The 25903-nt window shown below is 40.3% G+C and overlaps 1 protein-coding gene across 2 annotated transcripts in view; it reads left to right on the top strand.

Moving 5' to 3' along the window:
• LOC122796436 overlaps positions 1-25903 on the top strand; it is a 2401740-nt gene that overhangs the window by 2032879 nt on the left and 342958 nt on the right. For both annotated transcript variants that reach the window (XM_044064916.1, XM_044064908.1), the window contains exons 12-13: positions 4777-4903; positions 5505-5650. In XM_044064916.1, the coding sequence (XP_043920851.1) occupies positions 4777-4903; positions 5505-5650 (273 nt within the window). The remainder of the gene's footprint in view (positions 1-4776; positions 4904-5504; positions 5651-25903) is intronic.

Here is a 25903-nt window from a genome sequence, read left to right on the forward strand (position 1 = left end):
ATGCATTTGAGTTTGCCATTGTGTAAGCTTTAAGATGAAATCTTTTAAAACCTTGTACATGGCATGGGTTTGGAATTATTTATGAAAATATGAACAAGTAATATTTTACGCCTAGAGGTGTCAGTAGGAGTTAACTAAAGATGCACCTGGAGATGCCCCTTGGATGTAATGACTTAACCAGATAGTGCTCCCGGGTTACGAATGAAGAGAGACAGTTTGTCTTCTGGGCTTACCAGCCAACAAATGGTTAAACAAACAGTAAGCATGTGCTCAGCTGGTAAAAGGTTGTTTCCAAATGATATCCACAACAATTGGCTAAGCTTCTGGTGTCATTCTAAGGGGATCCAGTATCTGTCTGCCTGGGATGACATGATCGACAAACCACGATGCTTTGTCAGAGGTGGCCTGCACCTGTCGCCCCTAGGATTCTGGATACTGGCTAAGGCTCTAGCCACCCCTATAGTGCCTTTTTTAGGCAAGGTTCAAATGACAAATTCACCACCCTAACTGGTACAGGCAAGAAGACTCTGAAGGTATTGCTACTCAGTGCTAGAAGTCTAAACCTCAAAATGCACTTACTTGAGGCACTCCTTAAAATGGAGAACATCAGCATCTGTGCAGTGACAGAGACCTGGTTCAAGGCTCCAGAGAGTATCCCTGCATTACCAGGCTATAATTCATACCACACCTTTCTGCCACCTAACCTTGACCGAAACACTAAAGGCAGAGGCGTGTCCATATTCATTAAGGATATCCACACCTCCAGGCTAGTTGCTCAGCATAATGCATCTGAGATTATCCAAGTGCAACTAACTCTGGGCAAGACTGCAATCCAAATTGTAGCTTGCTACAGATCCCCCACCATTCCCCAGGATTCCCACTCCTCATTTCTTAATACATATTAGGGTACAACCTAACACCCTAATAATGGGCGAGTTCAACTACCCTACCATTAACTGGGAAAACTACTCATGTACCAACTCTTGTGCTCAACGTTTTCTGGAATTCATAAGTTCCAATGCCATGGATCAACATATCCACACCCCCACCAGGGGCAGCAATATCCTAGACCTGCTTATTACCAACATGGGCAACCAGTGCTCCACACCAGAGGTCAATTCCTCATTGGTCAGATCGACCACAAGCTAATCACCCTAGACATCCACATCCCTCCCCTATCCCCTATTAGGGAAACCACAGTATAAAATTTCTCCAAAGCCAACTTCATGCTTCTTAAGACAGAAGTGGCAAACTTCACGACACCCATGCTGACGGACAATAGAGGTATGACTGCTGAATCCTACACAAATGCACTTTATAAGCACTTAATGGATCGTGCAATCCATAACAGAACCAAGATGCTATCCTCCAAAAAAGGAGGCCAATCTGGTGGTCCCCTGCCGTAAACAAACTCTACAACAGAAGAAAGAAACTGTTGCAGAAAAGAGTAAAACCCCATGATTGGAGAAACTCCTTGGTCAGCCTCAGTAAGAAGCTGAGATCCCTCATAAAATCTTCCAAAGCTAGTTATGAAAACAAAATCGCCACTGACTCTAAAGACAACCACAAAGCATTCTATAGCTATGTCAAGAATCTCAATGGCAACACTCGGATCTGCTCTGAGTTACAGCACAATGGCACTAAATATACAGAACCAGCTGATATTGCCAACATCCTGGCAGATAGGTTCAGTGCTAACTTTATCCCCCCTGTCATCCCCTAAAGGGTCCATCTCTATACCAGAAGAATGCAAAGTTCCTGTAATCACGGCTGCACAGGTAAAAAAAAACACTATCCAAAGCCAAGAACACAGCATCCATGGGACCTGACGACATCCCAGGCTGTGTTCTACATGAACTACAGAAAGAACGGGCACCCCACCTAAGTACCATGTTCAATCATAGCCTCACCTCAGGCTATGAGCCCACTGAATGGCACACAGTGACAGTTATCCCACTCCACAAAGGGGGAGCCACCACAGACCCTGGAAACTACCACCCCATTAGCCTAACAAGCCTGGTCTGCAAGGCTTTGGAACGTATCATCATGGAACTTATAAACAATGACATTGGTAATTTCCAAACTCAGGACCCCACCCAGTTCGAGTTTGTAAGAGGCAGATCATGTCTCCTAAACTTGATAGACTTCTTTGAAATAGTCACCAAAGCCGTAGATGAGGGTAAGGTGGTTCACACAGCCTATCTAGATCTCGCCAAGGCTTTCGACACCATCCCCCACTCTGGAATTATAGATAAACTCAGTAAACTAGGTATAAATCCCTATGTCACAAGATGAGTTGCCAAGTGGCTCACTGACGCAACCCACACTGTGAAAGCAGCAGACTCCAAATCCGACTTCAGACCAGTAACAAGTGGAGTACCACAGGGTTCAGTCCTGGGTACTCTCCTGTTTGGTATCTACTTCTCTGAAGTACAGGCCAACACAGAAGGTCTTTGGCTAACGAAGTTCGCAGATGACTGCAAACTAGGAGCCATAATCAAAACTCCAAAAGATGTGGACATCCTACAAAAGGGCCTCGTTGAGACAGATGCCTGGTGTCAAAGCCATGGCCTCAAGCTCAGTGCCAAAAAGTGCATTGTCATCCCTTTTGGTAAAAACTCAGTACCCATGAACTACCACATAGGTGGTAGTCTACCTTACACCGAAAGTGTGATAAGAGACCTTGGGACACAGGTGGACAGTAGTCTCTCCTTTGATAATCACATCGCCACAGTAGTCAGGAAATCCTTCTATGTGGCACACTTCATCACAAATGGTTTCTCATCCAGGAAAAAGGTCATTGTTCTCCTCTACTCATCACTCATTAGACCCATTATAGAGTACAATGCCCCTTTTGGTATGTACCTCACAAGACATCTACAACAACTGGAAAGGCCACAGAAATACCTCACAAAGAGGATTACCAGCCTCAAACAGATGCCTTATGCAGACAGTCTCAAAAAACTGCAGCTTTACTCCATTGCATATCGCCTACTCAGAGGTGATCTCTGCCTAACACACAAAGCTATGTCAAACCCAGAGCTTTTAGACATGCTCCACTTAAAGAAATCCCAATCCCTGTGAGCTACATGGTCTAGGGACCTAAACCTTGTCACCACAATAAACAGAACATGCTGGAGGGATAGATTCCTGTCCCAGAGGGTTCCCGTACTCTGGAACAAACTACCTATCTATATGAAACAAAGCTCCTCATTAGCACTCTTCAAGAAAAATCTTGATGATTGGATGGGAGATAGGAAATTCACCCCGGGGATCACTTCTGTGGCTCTGCTCGATAGTGGCACAGGAAAATAATTTTCTTAGGTGGCGAAAGCCAGGGTGTCTTTGGCTAGGCTTATATAGGACCTAGGGCCAATAGCCTAGTACCTACCCATGAAGGCAGTGCTATATTATTATTAAAGGGAAGCATTTTTGTTTCTCTCCCATTGTACCAAATATTGTATATATTGTCACTGTGTTGCCTTAAGCACTGAAAGCAGTAACAGCGGAAACTGTTATTTTGACTAAGAAACCAAAAACAAGAGAGAGACAAAAAACAGTAAACCTATACTGCCAGATCAGCACAGGCATAACAGGAATATCAGAACCCCCTTGTAGCTCTATGCAGCCGAAGAGTAAATTGTAGATGGAAATTTGGGACGTAGAACCTTTATCACAGTTGATTTAAAAAAGAAACTGCATTAAAAACCATTTGGTTTCATACCACTTAAAACTGCTTTCAGAGCTAGTAAAAATTGCTGTTATGGACTGTAGTGTGTCAGAACACAGACATTCATGTGGCCTACTCACGATTGCCAAAACATTTTTTAACAGGAAAAATTCAGTATTCGGAATGTAAACATTTATGCAGTAATAAACTGCTCTGTAACTTGCATGCAAGGATTCTGTTCTAGTGTGGGAGCAATTACTGTGCAATTCCTATCCTTTAGCATTAAAATTCCAACTCTTGGTTATTGATGTATAGCCTGCGACTTGCAGTGGCCACCTGTCATGTGAAAGAGTTAACTTTGTATCAGAAGTGCAGCATGGTTTTTACAGCTTCCAAATTGCAAAAACATAATTTTATATTTTCCTAAATGATCTGACAAGAATTTTCCTGAAAGGAGCAGTAAGTTTATGTGAACTAAAATGTGAAAAATATCAGCTTCAGTTGTACTGTATGCTGCATGCAAGCCATTAAAATGTGTAAAATTTAGTACATAACACTTTGGAAAAGTGCTGTCCTATAGTCTGATGGATTTTCAACTTATTGTGGGTGACTTCTGTCTGGAATCTGCATGTCCTTCCACATCCAAATGTGTCAGTAGTTGAATTGGTGATGGTCCTATATTGCTCAGAGGGGTGTCTTTGTATATGGTCTCAGATGGACAGTTGTGCCATCCAGGATTGGTTTTCTGCTTTACAGTGATAGCTTGATAGGATAAGCTCCAGATCCCATGCACCCTAAAAGCAGGTATCGGAAAACAAATGAATAAATGAAAAGAATTTAAGGATGTATTTACATAAGAGACAGAACAGTGAAAATGTGGATGTGATTTATAATGTGAAGATGATGGTCACTAAGGTTGTGTAGTAAGATGCTGGGAATGAGCTGCAACAAGTTTTTTTCCCCTTTTTTCTCTTGGGGCAAGATGAGCACTGGTGTGATATCTTACTACTACTGCTGCTGCTGTGCAAAGTGGGGAACTTTCATATGTGATGGATATGCTTTTAAGTAACATGCTCTTGGTAATCAGCTGCTTTTCTGATTTGCAGATGGGTTGGTTATGAGCTACCAGGATTTGAAGGTCGGCAGTATGTGCTAGAAGAAGGAGAGTACCGAGAGTGGATAGAGTGGGGTGGAATCAACCCACAACTGCAGTCCCTGCAGCCTATTATAACTGTGAGTATGTTATGCTCAGTTTATATTGTAACACTTTGCTACTTGAGAGCTTTCCAGTGTGTTAAGGCTATCCCATTCCACAAAGGAAGCCATCTCATTCTCATGAATTTACTTCCTTTCCCATATGTACTTAAGTCATCATTCTCACCAAGCCAGACTCTGTCTTGGTCAAAAAAGGTACATGTTGCTAGATGTCGGGGATACCATGTTATATGTTTGGAGGAGGCTGATGCAGTCACTTCTTGCATTTGTAGTCACAGAAACACTGCAATGTTCACATGACCAGTCCTGCGTCTGTCTTAGTCTGCGTTACTGCAAGAGATTGTAGACCATTCTGCTTTATGTACTGGCAAGGTGACTCCACACTGACTGGGTTATTCCACAGCCTGCATAACCAAAAAGAAAGATGTCCTAAGCTATTCAGTTTTTCACTTCCCTTGCTTATCTAAATGCCTGTGATCATTTTCAAGCCCTGGTCACCAGCACTGTAGACTGGTGGCTTACGTCTCTTCTGATTGGTTAACAGTGTCTCACTTGTACTGGACATAAAGGTTTGACATGTTTCTGACAATTACTTTCAATTATTTGTTTCTTGTTTTAGGACTTTTCCTCTCCTCACATGGTCATGCATAGCGAACCAAACTTAGGTGCTGCAGAATTGAGCATTGATGTGATGGAGATCGTCCCTAGCTTAGAGGAGGTCAACTATGGAAACAACACGCGTTCAATTAATGTCTTGGGTGGTGTGTAAGTATCATTTGAGACTGCCTCTTGGGTAGATATTGAAGGCATTAAAGAAAGCTACTAAGTATGTATGTATTGAAAGTGTACTTCACAACGTAAATGGAGTAAATAAAAGCAGTCATCCCCAAAGTGTACAGGTAACTAATAACTAACCGCAGGGTTGATTACATGCAGTAGTAGAAAACTGTTAATATGGTAAGTATACATTTATTCTAAGTGGAATTTGAAGCAGTGTTGTTGGCATTACATTTTAGGATGAAATCTATTTTTTTGCATTCTATGTTTATAAAGATCTTCATTAACTCATATTTTAATTTGTCACATGGATGTACATCCATTAGTAGAAACAAAAACAGTAGCAGTTTCCATTGTTGTTGTCATGCAGTATACATACATATTTTCTTAACAATTTTCATTCACTCCAACATTATGTAAGTTGCTTAATTCCTGTCTTCCCTTAAGCCTAGCTTCCTTTCCTGAACATTGTTTTACATAAGTTGTTCCCACATGTGGGATTCTGTTCTAGGGAGCGGGCAGTTTCCGTGCCTTTTCTCTTTTGTACAGACTCCATCTCCATTTCTCTTATTTCTTTTAACATATTCATTGCTTCAGTTACATTTGATGTAGATTTTAATTTCCATTTTCTAGTAATTGCTTTTTTTGACAGCCAATAACATAAAACTTAAAGCCTAGCTATTTTTATGCAACTCGGATACTTTATCTTGTAGGTTCATTGGTGTTTACTAGGATAACGACCACAAGTGCCTTTTTAAGCCTAGCCATGCATCCCAAATCTCTGACAAGTTCTGATACCCTTGGTAAGTTTAAGAAGGGGCTTGGGAGATGAAACATTTACAAGCAGGGGCCTGGGAGCTGAACCATTTACAAGTTGCCTGTGCCCATTAGAGACACAGGTGACAAACCAGGAATGAATTCCTTTTTCACTCTCCAATTGTCCAAGTTGCACTTGAATTGGGTTAGGGAGGAACTCTGCTTCACATGGATAGGGAGCCTGTTCCAGAAACAGAATGGTCTCTGGGATACATACATGTCTCTCCAGCAGGTCCTATTTATACCATAGGCAAGGTTTAAGTCTTTAGGATGGGTAATTCTGCTGCTGTTTCTTTTGTGGATATGCAGGTAGTCCATCAGAGTGGCGTCTGACACCACCCTGTATGCCAAGCATAGCTGTCCCCTCAAAAGCCTGTAGGAGACAGAATACAAGGATATGGCATTAAGGTGGCCTGCATATGACATTTTACTTATTATTTTAGTAAGGAAACTCTCTAGACGTTCAATTGTTGGATATGCCTGGTGAGGTACATACCACATGGGCATTGTACTTAATGATAAGTCTGATGAATGCCAAATACAGTGGAATAATGACTTCCTTGGACTTAGATGCCATACCTTTTTTAAATGCTGTACAACATAAAATGATTTACTCACTACTGTAGACACATGATGGTCAAAGGCTAGATTAGTGTGTGTGTCCCTAAGTCCCTGACTGCTGGGTCATCCCTAAGGGATGTGTTTGTCAGTATGATAGTTACTAGGGGTGGATAACTTCCCAAAGGATGCTGTTATTCATTTCTTGACATTTAATTTTAGTTGATGGCCCTGTCACCAGTTATTTGTCTGTGTCATGCCTTCCTGGAGAACATTTGTGTCAGTGTGACATTCAATGATAGTTCCTAATTTGCAGTCTTCTGGAAATTTAGTCAACCAAAGACCACTGCCATTGGCCTTGACTTTTGACAAGTAAAATCCAAAAAGGAGCAGTCTAAAGACTGATCCATGAGAGATTCCACTTGTGACTGGCCTCTTTGTAGAGGTGGACTCCCCAATTATAACTTCCTGGGTCCTGTCTGTGAGCCAGTTTGCTATCCACCAGATGACATACAGGTTTGTACCTAACCTCCCGAGTTTGTCAACAGTGTCCAAGTGGGGTATTCTCAAATGCCTTGGCCAGGTCAAGGTAGACAGTGTGAACCATTTGCCCTCATGCATTGCTTTGGTGACATTCTCAAAGAAGTTTACTAGGTTGAGTAGACATGACCTGCCCTTGACAAAACAAAACGGGGTTGAGTCCATTGTCTGGAGGCTTACTGTATCAATATTGATAATTTCCATGATAATTCTTTCCATGGTTTTACATATAAGATTAGTGAGACTTATGGGCCTGTAGTTTCCAGGGTCTGTAGATGACCCACCTTCATGGAGAGGGATGATTGTTGCTCTTCTCAATTCATGAGACACCAACCCTGTTTGGAGGCTATAGTTAAATAGTGATTCCAGAGGCTCTGATAGGTCATGTTTCATGCTATTTAGAAGGCATCCAGGGATATTGTCTGGGCCTACTGTTGCAGTGTTCTTGGCCTTAGAGAGAGTATTAAGGACCTGTTCCCTAGTGATAGCAGGGGGTGTTGTATTTGATGGTATTACCCAAGGGAAGGTTGAGGGGGAGAGAGGGGTAAAGTTGGAGTTGAGTTTATTAGCCAAGTAGGTTTGCTGTATCTTGTGGCTCAGTATAGGTGGCTCCATTACAATGAGCTCTGCACACAATTGTGTATTGACTTTGAGGTTGTGGACATAGCTAAAGAATGTCTTGTGGTTGTCCTTTTTTTGGGCGGCCAAATTTACCTCAAATTTGTCTTTAGTAGACTTCATTTGTCCTCTGAGTTTGTTTAGTTTGAGAATGCCTTTATCCTGCTGGGTGCTGCATCTCCTATGTTTTGCCATAATTTTCTTCCTTCTGTTATACAGCTTGTTGATTTTTTTTATTCCACCAGTGTGGCTTGTTTTTAGAGTTAGTTCTTCGCTTCTTCCTCGTGGGTACAGCTGCCTCTGTGCAGCTAACATACTTGCACAGGGTTTCTTTGAACAGTTCTGCATAGCTTGCAGTGTTCTTGGGCTTTATGGGGGCTTGAAATTTTGCTAGGTTATCACTTAATAGCAGGAGGTTCTTGAATATTCCAATTATAGCTGGAGTTCAGGGTTTTATTTTTACTTCAAAAGGGACCATTTTGTGGTCTAATATTACCAGGGAAGACATTACAGTAGAGGGTGTACAGCACTCTCCCATATTATTGAGGACCACATCCAGTATGGTTGCACCCCTGTTTGGTGTATTGAGAGTCTGGTCCAGGAAGTTTGTTTACAAAATCCAGGAATCTCTGTGCCTGTTCCATTTGGTGTTATATAGGATTCCCAGTTAATAGTGGGGTGATTAAAGTCACCCATGAATATGGTATTGGGTTGGATGGTGAGTGTTTCCAGTAAGTTTAAATACATGGAATGGGTTTCCTGGGTCATAGAGGGGGACATATAGCTTGCAAGGAAGTGGTATTGGATTTTGCCTGTGGTGATTTGAACATGGAACAGTTTAAGTGCATTGCCCTGTTTAAGCAGACTTTTGAGGTATATTTATTTTTGGCATAAATCGAGACACCTCCACATTTAGTCCCTGAGTAGTAGCTGATCTAAATTTGTGGAAGGCACTATAACCTTGCAATGTGTGCCCTCCACGACCTTAAACCATGCCTCAGTGACCACACAGACATCAGCATTCTATATGATTATGAGAGCTTCTGGGGAGTGGAGTTTTTTTTCAGACTCCTAGCATTGATCAGTAATACCGTTAGATTTTCTTGGTTTTGATTTGCTATGTCAGAAGTACTTTCAGTTTGGTATTGCCTAAAAAAGGCACTCTGGGGGAAGACGATGTTTTAGCTAATATTCAAAAGTTTAGAGGTTGAGATGCAGACCATCCCTGACAAAGCAGCATGGAATGTTGGCCATCTCCTTAACATGCTGACAAATATTGCACCCCTTAGAATGACACCAGAAACTAATCCAATTATCAGTCAGTCATCTTTTTTTTTTGTATTGTGACATCATCCTTGGAAAGGTAAAATGCTGCTCAATGCTAGGCTCATACCAGCCTGAGACGCACATTCCAATAGCTCCTTGATGTCTGTCTTCGTGTAGTCCAGGGAGGTACATCTCAGATAATTTACTCCCACATAGATTATAACTTAGTCATACTAGTACTTGTGGTCTAGTGGCCTGAGTGCGTGCATAATGTGGTGGATCCTAGCCCCTGATAAGCAACTGACTGTGACTTTATCCTTACTCAGTCTGGTGAGAGGGACATCAGTGTGTCTCAAGATGGAGTCTCCACTGACCAGAGTGTTGGATTGTGTGGTGGCTTGTCTTATGTGTTTAGTAGTAGAGACTCCATGAGATGTGGCTGTATGTGTTGATGTGGGCATTGTTTTGAAAGAGTGCATTTGGTGTTCCTCAAGGTATTTGTTATGTGTACTTCGTGTAGGTCTTCACAGTTTAGGAAGGTTACATTTAAGTACCTCAGCATTTATGGGTCTGTGTGTCTGCTTTGAATTGTGTGTGATGGGTACAGCATGTGGACTACTGATAACCTTATTGACTTTAGGAGTACTTTTATGCGAGAGCTTTGCCTCCAGTGACATTGTATAAATACATCTCTCACATACCACATCAGTTTGTTTGAGAATTGACTGGTCAGTAAACATGAGGCAATTTCTGCATTGCCTCATGATGACCATATCCACCAAGCTGGTAATGGAGATAGTGGGAAAGTTCATATCCATGGCAACAGAACCTGTTTGATTAGACTGTTGGAGTGAGAATATAAAGCAATGTAAGAATTATCGGGTTTGCAACTCTGGGGACAGTGATTGTCACTGCAAACTAGTTGTGTGAAACTAGGTATTGGTGAAATTTTAATCGTGCTTTTACAGGAAAAGTCACTCAAGGTGTCTGGCTGTACAAGGCACTACCAAACACTTGACGGGAAACTAATATGAAAACCCTGTAAAGTTAAGGATAAAGTATTTAGGCAGATATTCTGAAGTTAATAACAAGTCAAGCAGTACTTACTAAAAAGAATTAGCTTCTCAAGAATGATGAAAGGAGGGGAGTTGTGTGAATGGCTGCTGCCTGGCTACTACTAGTGCTGGTGTCACTACAGCTTCACTCTTCTGGGATACAATCTTCCTTTGTTTCTTCTCTCATCAGAAGCAAAACATTAGCGCCAATCCCAAGATGAGAAGCAGGCCACAGCCTATTTGGTGATCCACTGTCTTGTCCAAGATGATACAAGGGTCTGTAGGCTTGTTGTAGCTTTCTCCTTGTAGATGCCTTGAATAGCAACCAGACCAACCAGGAACAATAAACACTCACTGCCCAACCAGAAAGAGTCAGGAATCAATGCAGTCTGCTCCTTCTCTCACCAGGAGTAGAATATAAGCGCAAATTCCAAACTGTCAGCTGTGAAGCAGTTATTAGGCTTTCTGGTGATCATCAGTCTCCCGGAAGTAATGTGTCTGTGCTCCTTCTCTTACCAGGAGAAAAGAGAAGCACTAATCCCAAGATGACTACTGAGAGAGAGAATGTGGGCTCTCCAATAACTGATGGTCTTGCAGTAGATGTTTAAAGGTAAGATGAAAAAAAAATGGTTTAATATCCTAAGCTCTGCATTTTGTACTAAGTTGGATATGAAAAAGGGGGTAACCTAAGCTTTAGCTGTCTAAGTGGAGAGCCACTAATTTTAAAAGAGTAAGATAGATTGAAAAGGGGTGGTCACTTTTGTATTCTTGCTCTATGGAATATAGTGGGATAGCCAATAAATTTAAATAGTTGGAGGAGAGTGATTTCACAAAATGAAAATTTACTGCTTATACTCAAGAGGCAGTGAAAGAGGAGAGGGAGAGAGGTGTGGTCAAATTAACATAAGGGATAGGCAAGTAGAAAGACAGTTGTGTTAATTTAAAAAAAAAAAAAAACATCTGTGCGACTCACAAGAGACACAGCTGTGGTCTCTTTCCAAGTTTTAATATGCAGTTAAAAGCAATGCACAGCACTAAAATAGAAAATAATACTTTGTGGCAACAATTTGTTCCCCTGATATTTCTGTCAAAATACTGTGTAGGGAATTTGTAAAAATCTTTAAACTCGTTACACCCCCCCACCCAAAAGAAAAACATGTTCACAATTTTTTTCTCTCCCCTCCCCTCCCATCACACTTCCAGCAATTGTCTGCTTCATCAAAAACCCTCTGAAGTCTACTCGAGTATTAAAAACACCTATGCAGACGCTTCCGAGCAAAATCTCAAACCTTGTGGGCTTTGTTGCATATTTGAGTACCCTACATATGTCTTCCTGTTTTGTAAATTATATTTCTGTTTTTTCTCGACTTTTTCTATCCTCCTCTGATTTGATTCTTTTAACACCAACATTTGTTCTAGGTTCTATTTAAAACTCTTCCAGTGTTGGTCTTTCACTTAGCATCCCACTGTCCTCATCTCTTTGCCTATATCTTTATCAGTACCTGATAGGAAAGACGGTCTATAATCTGCAGTTCAAACATCTGCTTAATCTCATCTCACTCTGTTACCCATCTCACCCAAATTATTTGCTCCCAATAATTAATTTCCTCCAGTTAATTCCACTTGCTGATTGTTTTCTATACCTTTACTTTCAGGCATACATATTGTTAAAATCTTAGAATACCATCTGCTGCTTTATATACATATAATACTCTGCATGATGGTCGTGACTTTCCATAAGGATTTGTATCCACAATTCTATTCTGTCTCCATGTCTTGAGCTCCCCCATTTGCAATGTCATCCCTTTCCACTTTGATGTATAACTTTCTGCTTTAGTTTTATATATATATATATATATATATATATATATATATATATATATATATATATATATATATATATATATATATATACTAAACCATGTTGGTCTTTGGGAAAACCACTTAACCGACTTAACTATTGCCCTCTTCTCGTCCTAAATAAATTTTTCAGCTGTTTATTAATCACCATTCACAACTCCTTTGGTTGATAAAAATATACCTGATGTGCCTATAACACAGTGTGATTAAAAACATTTTCACTGCTTGTACAGTAAACTCTCAGTTAACTGGAACTCAAGCAATCGGCAAAAAAAAAAAATCAAGGTACAGTGCAATTTTCATGTATTGCACTTTGTTTTCCTCCTGCAGAAACATAACTTATGTTTTTAGAGTAATAGAGTTTTAAAAAGGAAGATAGGAGTAAATTCCCTCTCCTCCCAAACTGAGAACAAGTGAAACCAAACAAGTAGTATAGGGTACAGTGTTAGTGAGGCCTGATTTTAATAGTAACTCTCAAGCAACTAGAAACTACAGTTATCAGGCATCTACCAGTCCCCATGGGTGCTGGTTAACTTGAGAGTTTATTGTATATTACTGTCCATTTCCATAATCATGAGCTTTCAGTTTTTCCGTTTTTGTATTATCTTTAATTTAGCTTTTTTCCACATATCCTTTGCTGCCATAACAGAATCCTTTTTAATCCATACACCTCAACACTTCATCTAATGTTGCCATAATGAGCATTGCTGAAGTAATTCATACATGGGTGTGTAATTTACTATAGCCTTTATTTTGTCTTCATTAATTTTATAAACTGAAAAGACCTGAAACTGTCTCAAAGTGCTTCACAACACACTATCATTTTCTGGATTTATCAAGTATAAAATATCATTGCCTGCAAATAAAGCCAACTTTTTTTGAGTGCCATACCAGTTATATCCTGAAATTTGTGACTAGCTTATTTTTGCCAGTGGCTCTAAATGTAAAGCAAACAGCAGTGAGGAAAGACTTCCCTGCCTTGATCTTCTGTCCCTTGCCTAGATGTAAATGCAGAGCTTATCATAGAGGAACCTTCCCAGTTTAATTCTTGCCCCTGACCCTTCATATATCCTCCTAATTAACCCAATTTTTCTGTCATGGAATGGAAATTCTTCCATTGCCCGATTCATAAAATCCCTCACTTTGTTTTTACTTGAATCATCATTGTCTGTTAATGTTGACAAATATTTGCCGCCCCTTCCGAAAACTGCATTGATCAATATATGTCAGCTTTGGTAGTATAGACATAAACACTTTATAACTGCAGTTTAAAACTAAAATAGGTATATGTTAAGCTGAGTCTTAAGGCTCTTTACCCTATTTTTGGTAACACAGCCACCCCAGCTTTCTTCCAAGATGTTTGACACTCCCCTTAAAATATTCTTAAGGCCTATCAGATTTTTATCACTTTCCAAATTTCCAGAGGAATGACATCTTTTCCCAGAGATTTTTATGTTGATTATTTTACATCTTTTTTTTTTATCACACGTATTTCTATCTTGGCTTTAAGAGCAGCATTTTATTATGAACATTTTCCATTTTGCATATTGTGTAGTCTCCAAGATTTGTACACTAATTATTTTGGCAGTGATTGCTGATACACCCATTTTATAATTGTATGATTATATAATGCTAATAACCTAGCCTTTTGTTACACAATCAGTGCTTACATTTAACTTTTCATTAACTTGCAATTGAATTGTTAAGCATGTAAATACATACATCACAAACAACTATTCTCACTGATCCTGATTTACAAATTGATTTAACATATTTATTTTTAAGAAAAAGATTCAAACATGCAAGTTAACTATTTACTATAGAACCTGAGATCAGTTATTAAGTATCGGCCATATTGTTTTACTATCACTATTACAAGTCTTACCAGTTGGACCAGTGACTTCATACCTTGTATTACATACTTTTGTTAAATATAGCTGAGTGGTAGGTGCTTTATTCAATGCCAGTGTCCCTCTGTAAGCTCAGTTTCCATTATAGAACCCCCTTCATCCCATTTGTATGTGGAAATTCTGTTTCTGTTCTCTCATCTGTTGCATAATTTTAATGTCTCTAATAATTTCTCTTATTGGTGGTTTGTTTTTGGTTTTCCATTTTCTACTTGTGGCTTTCTTAGCCACTATCAACACTGAAGATAACAATGGTTTCACCTTTTTGATACACATTAAATTACTTGAGCCTTACAAGAACATATCTATAGTGAAGTTAAACTCACTTCCGAGAACAAAAATTTGCATATTGTTCATTTTTTACTGATTCAACTCCGTGTTGTTTTTGTTTGTCTTTCAGCTTTTTCCTAGTAAGGGATTGCCACAGTGGAACTCTGGTCCACTAATGATTGGCAGTAGATTTTTACGAAATGCCGAGGTGCCAGCTCGACGCCCAACCTTCAACGCATGCATGTCTTTCGAACACTACCCAACCGTGGAGAGGACATGCAGACTCAAAACAGAAGGCACTCCCAAGCCGAGAATCGAACGGGAGAACCTCTTGCTGTGAGGTAACAACGCTTCCGCTGTACCACCACGGAATGATCACTGATTCAACTCCATACATTTCTAAAATATATGTTGTTAAGAACCTGTTTCTGAACCATCGTAATGTGTGCCTCTTGCCTGTGGGAACATTTTTAAGTCTTATAGGGATATAAAATTTTGTTTGTAAAAATGTTAAATATTTTCAATTTAGTTGCATTCTTGGGGGCAACTCATATTTCCCTAAATTGATCATCTGAAGTTTCTATGCCCAATCTTTCACTTCACGCTATTTTAATTCTTTACTTTATTGCTTCTTGGATCTAATTTTGCCTTATATATTCTGTTTATTAATCTCTTCTGGTCTGCCATTTCTGTTCTAGCCTCAGTTATAAAATGTACTTTTTGTGGTACAACAAATTTGCTATCAAACGTATGCGTACATTTCTTTAACTCTAGCATTAAATGTGTATATGCTAGTTGATTTAAGTTCAGTAACTCAAAACACATTTTATTTTCTTTCGTGTCTTATTGCTATACTTGGTATATACTGTCAGTGTTCTGTTTTTTGAGGTCTAACTTCTTTTAAGAACAAATACATGATTATTAGTTTTATTTGTATAAGGTTGTACATAATTCTCTTTATATTTCTTTCCTAAGTATGTCCAAATAACCACATGTAATCTGTTATAGTTGCCTCATCTGGTAATATTCCTAGCTTGCACTTCCATTTGGTCATGTGGTAGGAGTCCTAAAGCAAATATATCAAAATAAGCTGTGTGACTGCATAGTATACCTCCAAATTTGGTAGTCCCAAACCACCTTGTTACCTTGTCAGTGTTTCCCACCTTGTTATCTTATCAGTTTTTCCCATTACACTCTTATTTTGTTATCACATTTTTTTTTTTTAATAAACTTCTTAATTTCCTTTTTATATCTTCTACATACGATCACTCAATTGATGCTTGCAAGTCTAAGCTACATACAAAAAACGGTTGGATCAAAAACTTCTTAATCCCTTATATCTTATTTTTGATGTTTATAAATAACAGTTTTCATAATCTTATCTTGCTAATTATCTAACTTTATTTAGGTTCTTGTTTAAAGTCCTATTTCATCCAAATTTCCATGCATCTCATCTTGTCATGAGAATACAAAAAAGGAAATTCTATACCAAGTCATATGTTTGCATAAGTCATTACTATAGTTTTTATTTTTCTTTCATTTAATTTATATTCGGATATACTAGTAAATAATTTCATTTTATAATATAATTTTTATATCCTGTTCAAGATTGGTCACATATAGTAGCATGTCATCCACAGTAAGGGCTATATACTCATTAATATTTCTCCATTTATATCTAATTATATTTGGTTGTCCTATGTCTGTCTAATGGTTCTAAGTGCAAAGCAAATATTAATGGTGAAAGTGGTCACCAGTACCTAGTTCCTCTCGTAGGACTGAACAGTTTAGACAGCTCACCACTACAGGTGGAGCTCAGGCTAGGGTACACTGTAGTAGTAAGCTGTCTAAACTGTTCAGTCCTTTGATTGTCTTATGTCTCTGCCTAATGGTTCTAAATGCAGAAATATTAATGGTGAAAGTGGTGAACAGTGCCTAGCTCCTGTCGTAGGACTGAACAATTTAGACAGCTCACTACTATACTGCATTATATCCTGAGCTGTGCCTGTAGATATTAAATGTTAATGTTCATGTCTGTGGAAATCCAAATGGCCTAAAAGAATATGCCTTTCCCCAGAATGCCCTCCACTCAGCAAATTAAATCAGTTTCCAGAAAATAAATATGTAAATGTGTTCTTTGTGCTAATAATAATGGCTACCACTGCACCCTATATGAAAAACCCAGTGGCTGCTTATTACCAGCAGAGCCACACTCCTTAATTCACTGATTTACAAAATTCTACATTTTGGCAACTGTCCACCTCTTTAGCAATTAGACCTAATCTCAGAATAAAGTTACTCCCTTAGGAACAGTCAAGATAATACTCACTTTGGTCAGACCAAGGTTCCAACTTGCATTGAGCAAGCAGTTTGGTTGTTGTTGTGTTACTGTCAAAAAAATTGTTTTAAAACCATTGCTTTATGTTTATTCATATTTTCTAAGTTCTTTTGCGTAGACATATTAGCTTATTTCAATTCCTGTTCAACATGTTACATTCCACTTAATTTTTGTTCCTGTAAATCCTTTACTTTTTTAAAGCCCTCTAGAAATGTATTTTTAATATTATTCCATATATCATTTGCTTTTCTTGTGACCAGATTTCTACTCTTCAATTTACAATTCTTCCAATTATTTGCAAGTTCTTTACTCTGTACTTTCAGATCTAATTACATTTCACTTAGTTTGATCTACCCAGTTATTAAACAACTTCTTTTTCAGAAGCAATATTTAGAAATGTTCCTTAAAATATTTTTTTACTTGCTTACAAAACTTAATTTACATAGGCACAAGGTCTGACTTTAGTCACTGGCTGTGTTTTCATGGTTTGCTGTATGTAGCCCTATTTTAATATCTAACGTCAATCTAACTTTTTGCAACAGCTGTATTTTCATAAAAACTAAAAGAAAATTGTAGCCAAGCTAAAATTTTTCCTGTGTGATTCTTCAAACCTCTTGTACTAGAGGCACATGGGATATATGCAAATGGCCATTAAGAACATCAGGTGTTTCAGCTATATGGTGATTCTGAATGCCCATGACTTGTTTCTTTTTAAATCGTTTAATGGACAAATTCAGACAAATAAAGCCAACCTCCACTAGCTGTTGACATGCATGTTTCGGCGTTATGTCCTCATCAGCAAAGCACAAGTGGACTGTTAAGCAAAGGGGTGTTATACCCAGCTGATGTCCATTACCATTAGGGTGTCTGCAAAATATCCCAACTAACAGACTAAAACAATGAGTAAAAAGGTAAAAGCAATTAGTAAAAACGAAACAAAAATTCTAGCCAAGCTAAAATTTCCACTGTGTGATTCTTCAAGCCTGTTATACTAGACGTTGAGAACATTAGGTGTTGCAACTATATGGCGATTCTGAATGCTCAAGACTTTTTTCTTTTTAAGTCGTTTAATGGACAAATTCAGGCCAATAAAGCCAAACCCCATTAGCTGTGGAAATGCATGTTTCTGCCTTGCATGGCCTCATCAGTACCGCATAAGTGGACTGTTTGACTAAGCATTAGAGCCACAGGGCTGTTATTCCCAGCTGATGTCCATTACCATTAGGGTGTCTGGAAAATATCCCAACAAACACACTAAAACAACTGTATTTACCTGAAAAAAAAAAAAAAATATATATATATATATATATATATATATATATATATATATGTATTCCAGTTTATTCTCTCTTCGTTTCATTACATCACTGAGCCCAAGTACACACACATTTCTCCAAGTACCTACCTTAAACTGGTATTCTATGATTTCTTGGTCCTCATTCCTTATTTCCTATAGTGTTACAATCTGCAGCCATAACCATACATCCAAATGGTATAATGTATGTGATAATATACTTTACATTTTGTCTTGGTGCTTTTAGTGGATATATGCTGAGCCACTGTAATTATTATAACCTGCCAGCAGCTTGTCACACTATAAATCTTCCCTGCCTATCCATCGTTTGTTCCACTGTCTTTATTAGGGTACATTTTTAATTAACATCAAAAGCCCCCCCACCTTTTCACTCTTCAATGCCTGCAAAAAAAAATCTTCCCCATTTTTCTTTGCAAAACATTCATGGTGTTTGGTTCAGGTGTGTTTGTTTTAACATTATTACTTGTGCATTACTGTTGTAAATGTCAGCACTATGCTGTTTTCCACTGTTGACCGACCCATTACCATTCCAAAGTAAAAAGGCAAATTGTCTCATACTAAAACTTACCATATGTAAGGAGAATAAAAGATATTTGTCTTGTTGCAATCTGGCATTTCATAGCCTGTTTCTGTGATTTTTGCACCACTTTTATATATTTGTGTAACATTGCCCTGTCTGAATCTGATCTTTTTCAGTTTGACTACATGCAGTTCACTCACTTCCCAAAGCATGAGAACTAAATATTTTTTCTCAAGGCAGCAAAGCTGCTTCTGTGTAAAAGCAGCAGTATAAGGCTTCCTTTGCCCCCTTTAACAGGACTCAAACACTGATTTATTCCTTTGAGCTAGAAAGCAGCTACTGTAAATCAGTTTTCCATTTGTTTCACTTGTATGCAGATAGACTCATAGAGCTATGTCTAAATCTGTCTTTATCCTGCTATTTGCTGCTAGATATTAAAACATTGCTGCTTTAATTAAGTAGCTCAAAATGCTGTAGCTATTTTCAAAGGGTCAAACTTTATTTATTTTACATTTGTTTACCAGGAAAATCCGACCGGAACAAGGTCCATTTGCAGCAGAGTCCCAGTGAGAAAAGCTCCATAACATAACAGTACTTCTTCTTCTTTCGGCTTTTTCCTGGTTAGGGTTTGCCACAGAGGATCACTGTCCATTCATGATTGGCAGTGGAGTTTTACAGTGTCGAGTTGCCAGCCCGGCGCCCAACCTTCCACAGAAGGCACACACACACACACACACACACACACACACACACACACACACACACACACACACTCACACTTAGGGCCAATTTAGTGTGTCCAGTCCACCTACAGCATGTCTTTGGGATGTGGGAGGAAACCGGAGCACTGGAGGAAACCCACGTGACCACAGGGAGGACATGCAGTTAGTACACTTAATTTCGTGTTTTGCACTTTTGTTCTGAAGACTGACAAATCACTGATTTTGTCCACTTGTCACATACATTGTATATAGTCCAAAATATTTCTTATATCTGAAGTTATTTTTTGTCAGTTCTACATTATATGGTATATTTTATGTTTGTAAAGAGGTTGGGTCATGCCAAGAATTAAGAGGAACGTATTACCAAAACGTATGAATTTTTCTTAATTTGATCAACTATTATAGATGCCTACCCCAAAACACATCATAATTTAATATCTTGGGGGAAGCCCACTGACACAGTAAGGTTCTTTTTCTTTTCTGCAGTTTTTTTTTAAATCAGTAGAATTAATATAGAGATAGAACTGGTCAACTTTATAAAACTTGGTTTTGTTCACCACACTTGCTACGAGTTCATTGTGTGGAGATTTCTCGACCAATTGAAGTTTGTGCAGTACAGTGCACGTGACCTACTTAAGATCAATAAATGGGCAAAATGACGCACTGCATCACTTGAAAAATGACAGAGTTAGAATAAAGTACAGAGAGAAGCACCAGTGTGGAAACAGCAGTCACAGTTCAAAGTATTCACAGGTAAAATAGGCAAACAGCAGGTGAAATAAATCCCAGTATGGAAACACAGCAGTCACACTTTAAAATATCCACCAATTACTCATCCAGACTCTGAAGGCCTTCTGCTTAGACCACCTTTTTCTCCAATGGTTTCAATCTTACCTGTCTGGAAGACAACAAGCAGTCCTTTGGTAGGGAAAGCTGTCAACCCGTCTACCCATCACCCTAGAAGTCCCCCAGGGCTCTATTCTAGGACCCCTACTTTCTCTGTCTTTATTAATGACCTTCACTCCATCATCCCAAATGCTACATTCAGTATGCAGATGATTCCACCTTGGTCTGCTCTGCCATCTCCCCAACAAATCTTCTGACATTTACTCAGAATACTTTTAATACCATCGAAAATTGGCTTACAAATCGCCGTCTGATCTTAAACCCTAACAAAACCAAACTACTTCTTTTCTCCCCCCCCACTAATAGGTCCTCCCCTCCATTCTTCACCATAAAATCTAATAATGGCACTATAATCTCCACGGAAACTCAAACCAAACTCCTGGGAGTTATAGTAGACAATAGCCTCAAATTTGATTTGGATATCTATCAAACTATAAAAACCATTAACAAAAAACTTGGCTCCCTTTACAAGATCAAATCTTTCCTTACTTTTGCAAGAGCTGCTATTGTCCGCTCTCACCTACTTTCTACTCTTCTCTATGCCTCTCCTCTACTCATCAACTTGAACAAAACCAGTCTTAAGCTGTTTTGCTGTTACAACCACATTGCTAGATTTGCCACAGGCTAGGCATATAGGACACATCATTGTCAAAACCTAAATCTCCTAGGGTGGCTCAACAGCAGGGGCTCTGTTTTGCCAACTCCGTTGGCAAAATCTAGCTTTCTCCCCGGACCTCCAGCTGAAAATGGACATGTATCCAGTCGGACTATCACCGTCAAAAAAGTGAGCCCAGCAAAAAGGAAATAGACATTACTTTTTCCTTTTCCTTCTAGCTTTTAAAACCGGTTTCAAAAGTACAAATTCATTTCCCCATATGAGAACGTAGTCTGGCTATCCATCTTGCTTCACATCTTTGTTTCATTTTCAGTGTCACTCAGCCTAGCATTTTCATATATAACATCTAACACAGTAAAAGAAAACCCATCTGTATTACCTTGCATCTAAACATGTTTAGCTAAGGCATTGACAGCGTTACCTTTATATGTTTTTCATGTTTCACTGTTGCAGTCAATCACCTGTGAGTTATCCCTGCTGCGGTAGCCCTCGGCCGGACCGAATACCAGAGTCAATGTTTTTCTGCGTCGGCTGCTGTCGCTTGCTGTCAGACGTCAGGTAGTCAGTGCTATAAAGGAAGGCAACCGACGCCATTACATCAGTCTCTTGCCGTGGAGCCTGTAGCAGAAGCAGTTCGCAAGTGTGGCAGTCAGTCGCTACCAGAGTTTGAATTTCAGCTGAAAACCTCTAAAGCCAAGTACCCCATTGGGGATCATTATTTCTTGCACTAGCTGATGTCAGAAAAAGTTAACAATTGTCTTGCTTGTGGAAAGCCAATACCACACCTAGATTTCCATTTATACTACGTCACTTGTTTAGGCCCAGACCACAACGTCCCGCATTCCTAGTTCTGTGCCCTCTTTAACGTGAGAACCATTCATTGTAAAGCTCTTGTTTTAGCCGAAATGGCGTCCGTCAGCAAACAATCCATAGACATTCCAAAAAAATGTAAGGATAAAGAGAGAGACAGACAACTCAAGGCCAATTACTCTACTGCTAAACAGGTAGTCAGTTCTCTGGAAATTCAGTGTGGTGCCTTCACAGCCCCTGATGCGGATTTGATATAGCTGCAGGCCTCTACTGAGATCCTTTCAGAGTCCAGGATGCCGCAGACATCATCTTTGACTTCTGAGCCTATGGTTGTCTCTGCCTTGGTTGGGTCTGGAGCCACGACGCAGGCACCGGCTTCCAAGGAGGTATTTCGTACTACCAAATCTAGACAAAAAAAGATGTCTTCTCCCCCTACTACCGTTTCTGTCAGACCGATGGATACTCTTAGGCTGAGAGGCAAGGCCACTCCTAGGAAAACTACCTCTAGCCCCTCTAGCCACCATTTTACTCCTCCACCACCCCAAGTTCAAATGCTTAAAATGGCAGAGGATCTTATCACCCTTATCAGGGGTAGTCAGGCCACAGCTTCTAAAAGGAAAAGAGACCTTTCTCCTGAAATACTGGCAGAACAGGATTCTGAGGAGTCTGATTATTCAGTTTTTGAAGAGGAACGTCTACCTCTGACTGCTTATGGGGATTCAGATGCAGAGGAACCCATTCATTCTGCCTCCCCACCAGAAGATCCTTCCTTTGGGGAAGCCCTTCTCACAGTCAGGGAGCATTTCCACTGGGAATCCCAGGACTTTCTCAGTCTAAGAAAAGACTAAGAGAGTTTCTAGAGCTGCCGCAGCACAGACCTTTGGCCATCCCTCCTATCTTAGAGGTGGTTGATGATGTCTTTCATGAATCCAGCTTAACTCCTGACGCCCTCCCACCTACTCACAGAAAACTTGACAGGTATTACAGAGTATCGGATTCTCACAAATACCTGTACAGAAATCCTGCTGTAGACCTGGAGGTCATTACGCAGGGACATAAAGGAGCTAAGGCTAGTTCTAAAAAGAAGCCTGTTCTTCCTGACAAGGATTCCAAAGCTCTGGACATATGGTGTAAAAAAAAAAGTATACACCTCTGCAGCCTTGGCTATCAGAGCACTCAACTGTAAGTTCCATTTGTTAAAATATCAACAAGACACTTTGGAACTATTAAAACAAAAGATTTCAAACTTTCCTGACTATGCCAGTTTGAAAGAGTTAGCAGATTTACTGCACTCTACTTGTCAAGTGGCTAAAAACTCATTACACTGTGGGTATGACGCCCTAGAAGTCTCAAGCAGGGCAGCAGTGTCGGCCTAGAAGTCTCAAGCAGGGCAGCAGTGTCAGGATCTGCCATTAGGAGACATGCATAGTTGAAGGAATAACCTCTCCCTGATCATGTCTTATCTAAATTACTTGATGCACCTTTGGATAATTTTTTATTTTATTTATTTATTTTACATTTGTTGACCGGGATTGTCTGTCTGAGCTGAAGAGCCCTTTTCCAGTGGAGGCCCGGGAAGAAAAGCTCCAACATATTTTACAATTTTCATTATAAACTAGCATTAAACTGCAATGTTGCAGGATTATTACAAGGCATTAAGTAGCAGTACAATGTTATACAGTGTCTTTAATTAGGAGTATATAAGGACTGATTGTTTGGAGTAAAAGCAGAAGAGGTGCTTAAAAAGATGGAAGACAAAACAAAATCTGTGCAGACAGTAAAAGATTTTCTTCAGGTTCAACCTCCCAGGTTCAGTAGGAATTTTCCCTTTAAACACTGGTCCTTTCCTGCACCTAGCAGACTGGGGCAAGGTAAGCCCCGCAGGGATAGACCACCCAGACTCCTATTCCGGGGTCAGCAGAGAACCAAACGGTGGACCACTTCCTGTCCAAAGGCAGGGAGTTCTAAGCCATCCCTCTAGGGTAAAAATCCCTCAAGGACTCCTTCTCCCCCTTCTGCACTCCTTCCACTCACCAAGAACCATTGGGTCTTAAAGATCTTTTTTCAGGGATATGAATTTTCCTTCTACTAACTCCCAATTCCAAGAGGGTACCCTTACCTCAATGTCACTGAGCAGAGGCACTGGAACATGTCCAAGCTCACTCATCCCTAAGGGTGGTGGAACTGGTCCCCTCAGATCAGTCAAGTAAAGGCTCTTATTCTACAATAGTCCTTGCTCCTAAGATAGAGAATGCTTGGTGCCCCGCCCTGGATCTACTCATTCAGAACACCTTCCTGACTGTTAGCAAATTCAAAATGCTAACTTTGCAGCAGTTGCTGCCAAGGCTGACCAAAAATGCATGCTTAGTTACCGTACCTCTACAAGAGGCCTTAGACCCAGCCATAGCCTTTGGCGGGCAGAAAAACATACAAATTTACCCTTATCTGGACAACTGCCTCATTCTGGCAGATGGCAAAGAATAGCTTCTCAAAGCCCCCCCTGTTTGTCAAAACCCACCTAACTCCCTCAGGGTACACCATCTACTAGAAGAAATCAGGACAAAACACCCTCCAGGAAGATCATTTTCTTGGGAACACTGCTGCAAACAGCAACCCAAATGACCTTCCTATCCCCAAAAAAGCAGAGATTCCTGCAGCTCCTTTTCACCAGCTGGCTTCCAGACATCGCTGCACAGTGAGGAAGTCCCGGTAAGCCTTGAGGTACATGGCATCTTGCATCCTTCTAATTTCTCTGGCCAGGTCTCACATGAGAAAACTTCAGTGGTACCTAAAGAACCTTTGGTGTCTGCACTCTTTACCTCCAGGGACCTCTATGAGCTAAATTTCTCTGATTGGCAGGGACCCCTGCCCAGAACAAAGGTCTTTCCTTCAACTTCTGTCCAACTGGGCAGACCATTACCACCGACACTTCCGACATAACTTGGGGCACTCACCTAGAAGGCAGGTGCACCCAAGGTCTTTGGGATGCCCATCACCTTCCCTTAGACGTCTACCAGAAGGAAATGATTGCAGTACAAAAGGCTCTGACATGCTTCAAACCCCATCTCAAGCCAGGGGTTCTCCTAATCAAAACAGACAACACCACAGTAATGTGGTACACCAACTAACAGGGAGGGACCCTATCTTATCCTCTGTGCAAGCTAGCCGTGGACTTCGGGCTGGCAGCTTCTTCCATGGAACTACACCTGATAGCCAATACCCACCTGGGATCAACCACACCCTGCCAGACCACTTAAGCAGAAACTTCCTGGACTGCCACGAGTGGCAGCTGTACAGAAAAATCCTTTCACAATCACCTGGGAGTGGGGGTCTCAAGAGCTGGATCTTTTTGCTTCTTATTCCAACCAGCAGCTTTCCGTACCAGGGAATATCGCCTCCTAGCATGGAAGGTGGATGCCTTGACATCCCCCCCCCAGAGCAGTCATTCCCTGTTATCCCCAAGGTACTGGTCACATTAAGGGAGGAGAGACAAAAGGCCATCCTCATTGCTCCAGATTGGCCTAGACAACATTGGTACCCCTTACTGAGCAGCCTGACCTTACAGCCTCCCAGCCAGTTTCCCCCTGATTTACCTCTTAACTCGGGGGGGATGCTGCACCCAGACTCGCAGACTCTCTCAAACTATCAGTTTGGCAAATACTCAAAAGGCAGGCTAGGGGCCCCTGTTAAGCAAACAGGTCCTACACATTATCACAGAGGCCAGATGACCCAGCACCAGAAAATCTTACACAGGAAAATGGAAAAGATTCTGCTCCTGGAGCCAGTCCAGAGGGGGCAATACCACAGCACCTTCCATCCCTTTTATCCTGGACTACCTAGCCGAGCTGCTTAGTAGCCTCTCCTTCTCCTCTATTTAAATCCCCGTCTCAGCCATTTCGGCTCTTTTTGATACTGAACAGCCCTTGTTATTCCACCTTTTGATTCAACAGTGCCTCAGAGGGCCTTCTAATGTCAGACCTCCCAAAAAACCTCCCACTCCAGCCTGGGACCTGAATTATGTTTTGGGGGAAAAACCAACTCTACCACCCTTTGAACCTGCTGCTTCAGCAGAACTTAAATACCTCTACTGGAAGACTGCTTTTCTCCTAGCTATAGCCTCAGCC

Source organism: Protopterus annectens, chromosome 1.part0 (genome assembly GCF_019279795.1).
Source record: "Protopterus annectens isolate FY-2018-M chromosome 1.part0, PAN1.0, whole genome shotgun sequence".
NCBI classification, from domain to species: Eukaryota; Metazoa; Chordata; order Ceratodontiformes; family Protopteridae; genus Protopterus; species Protopterus annectens.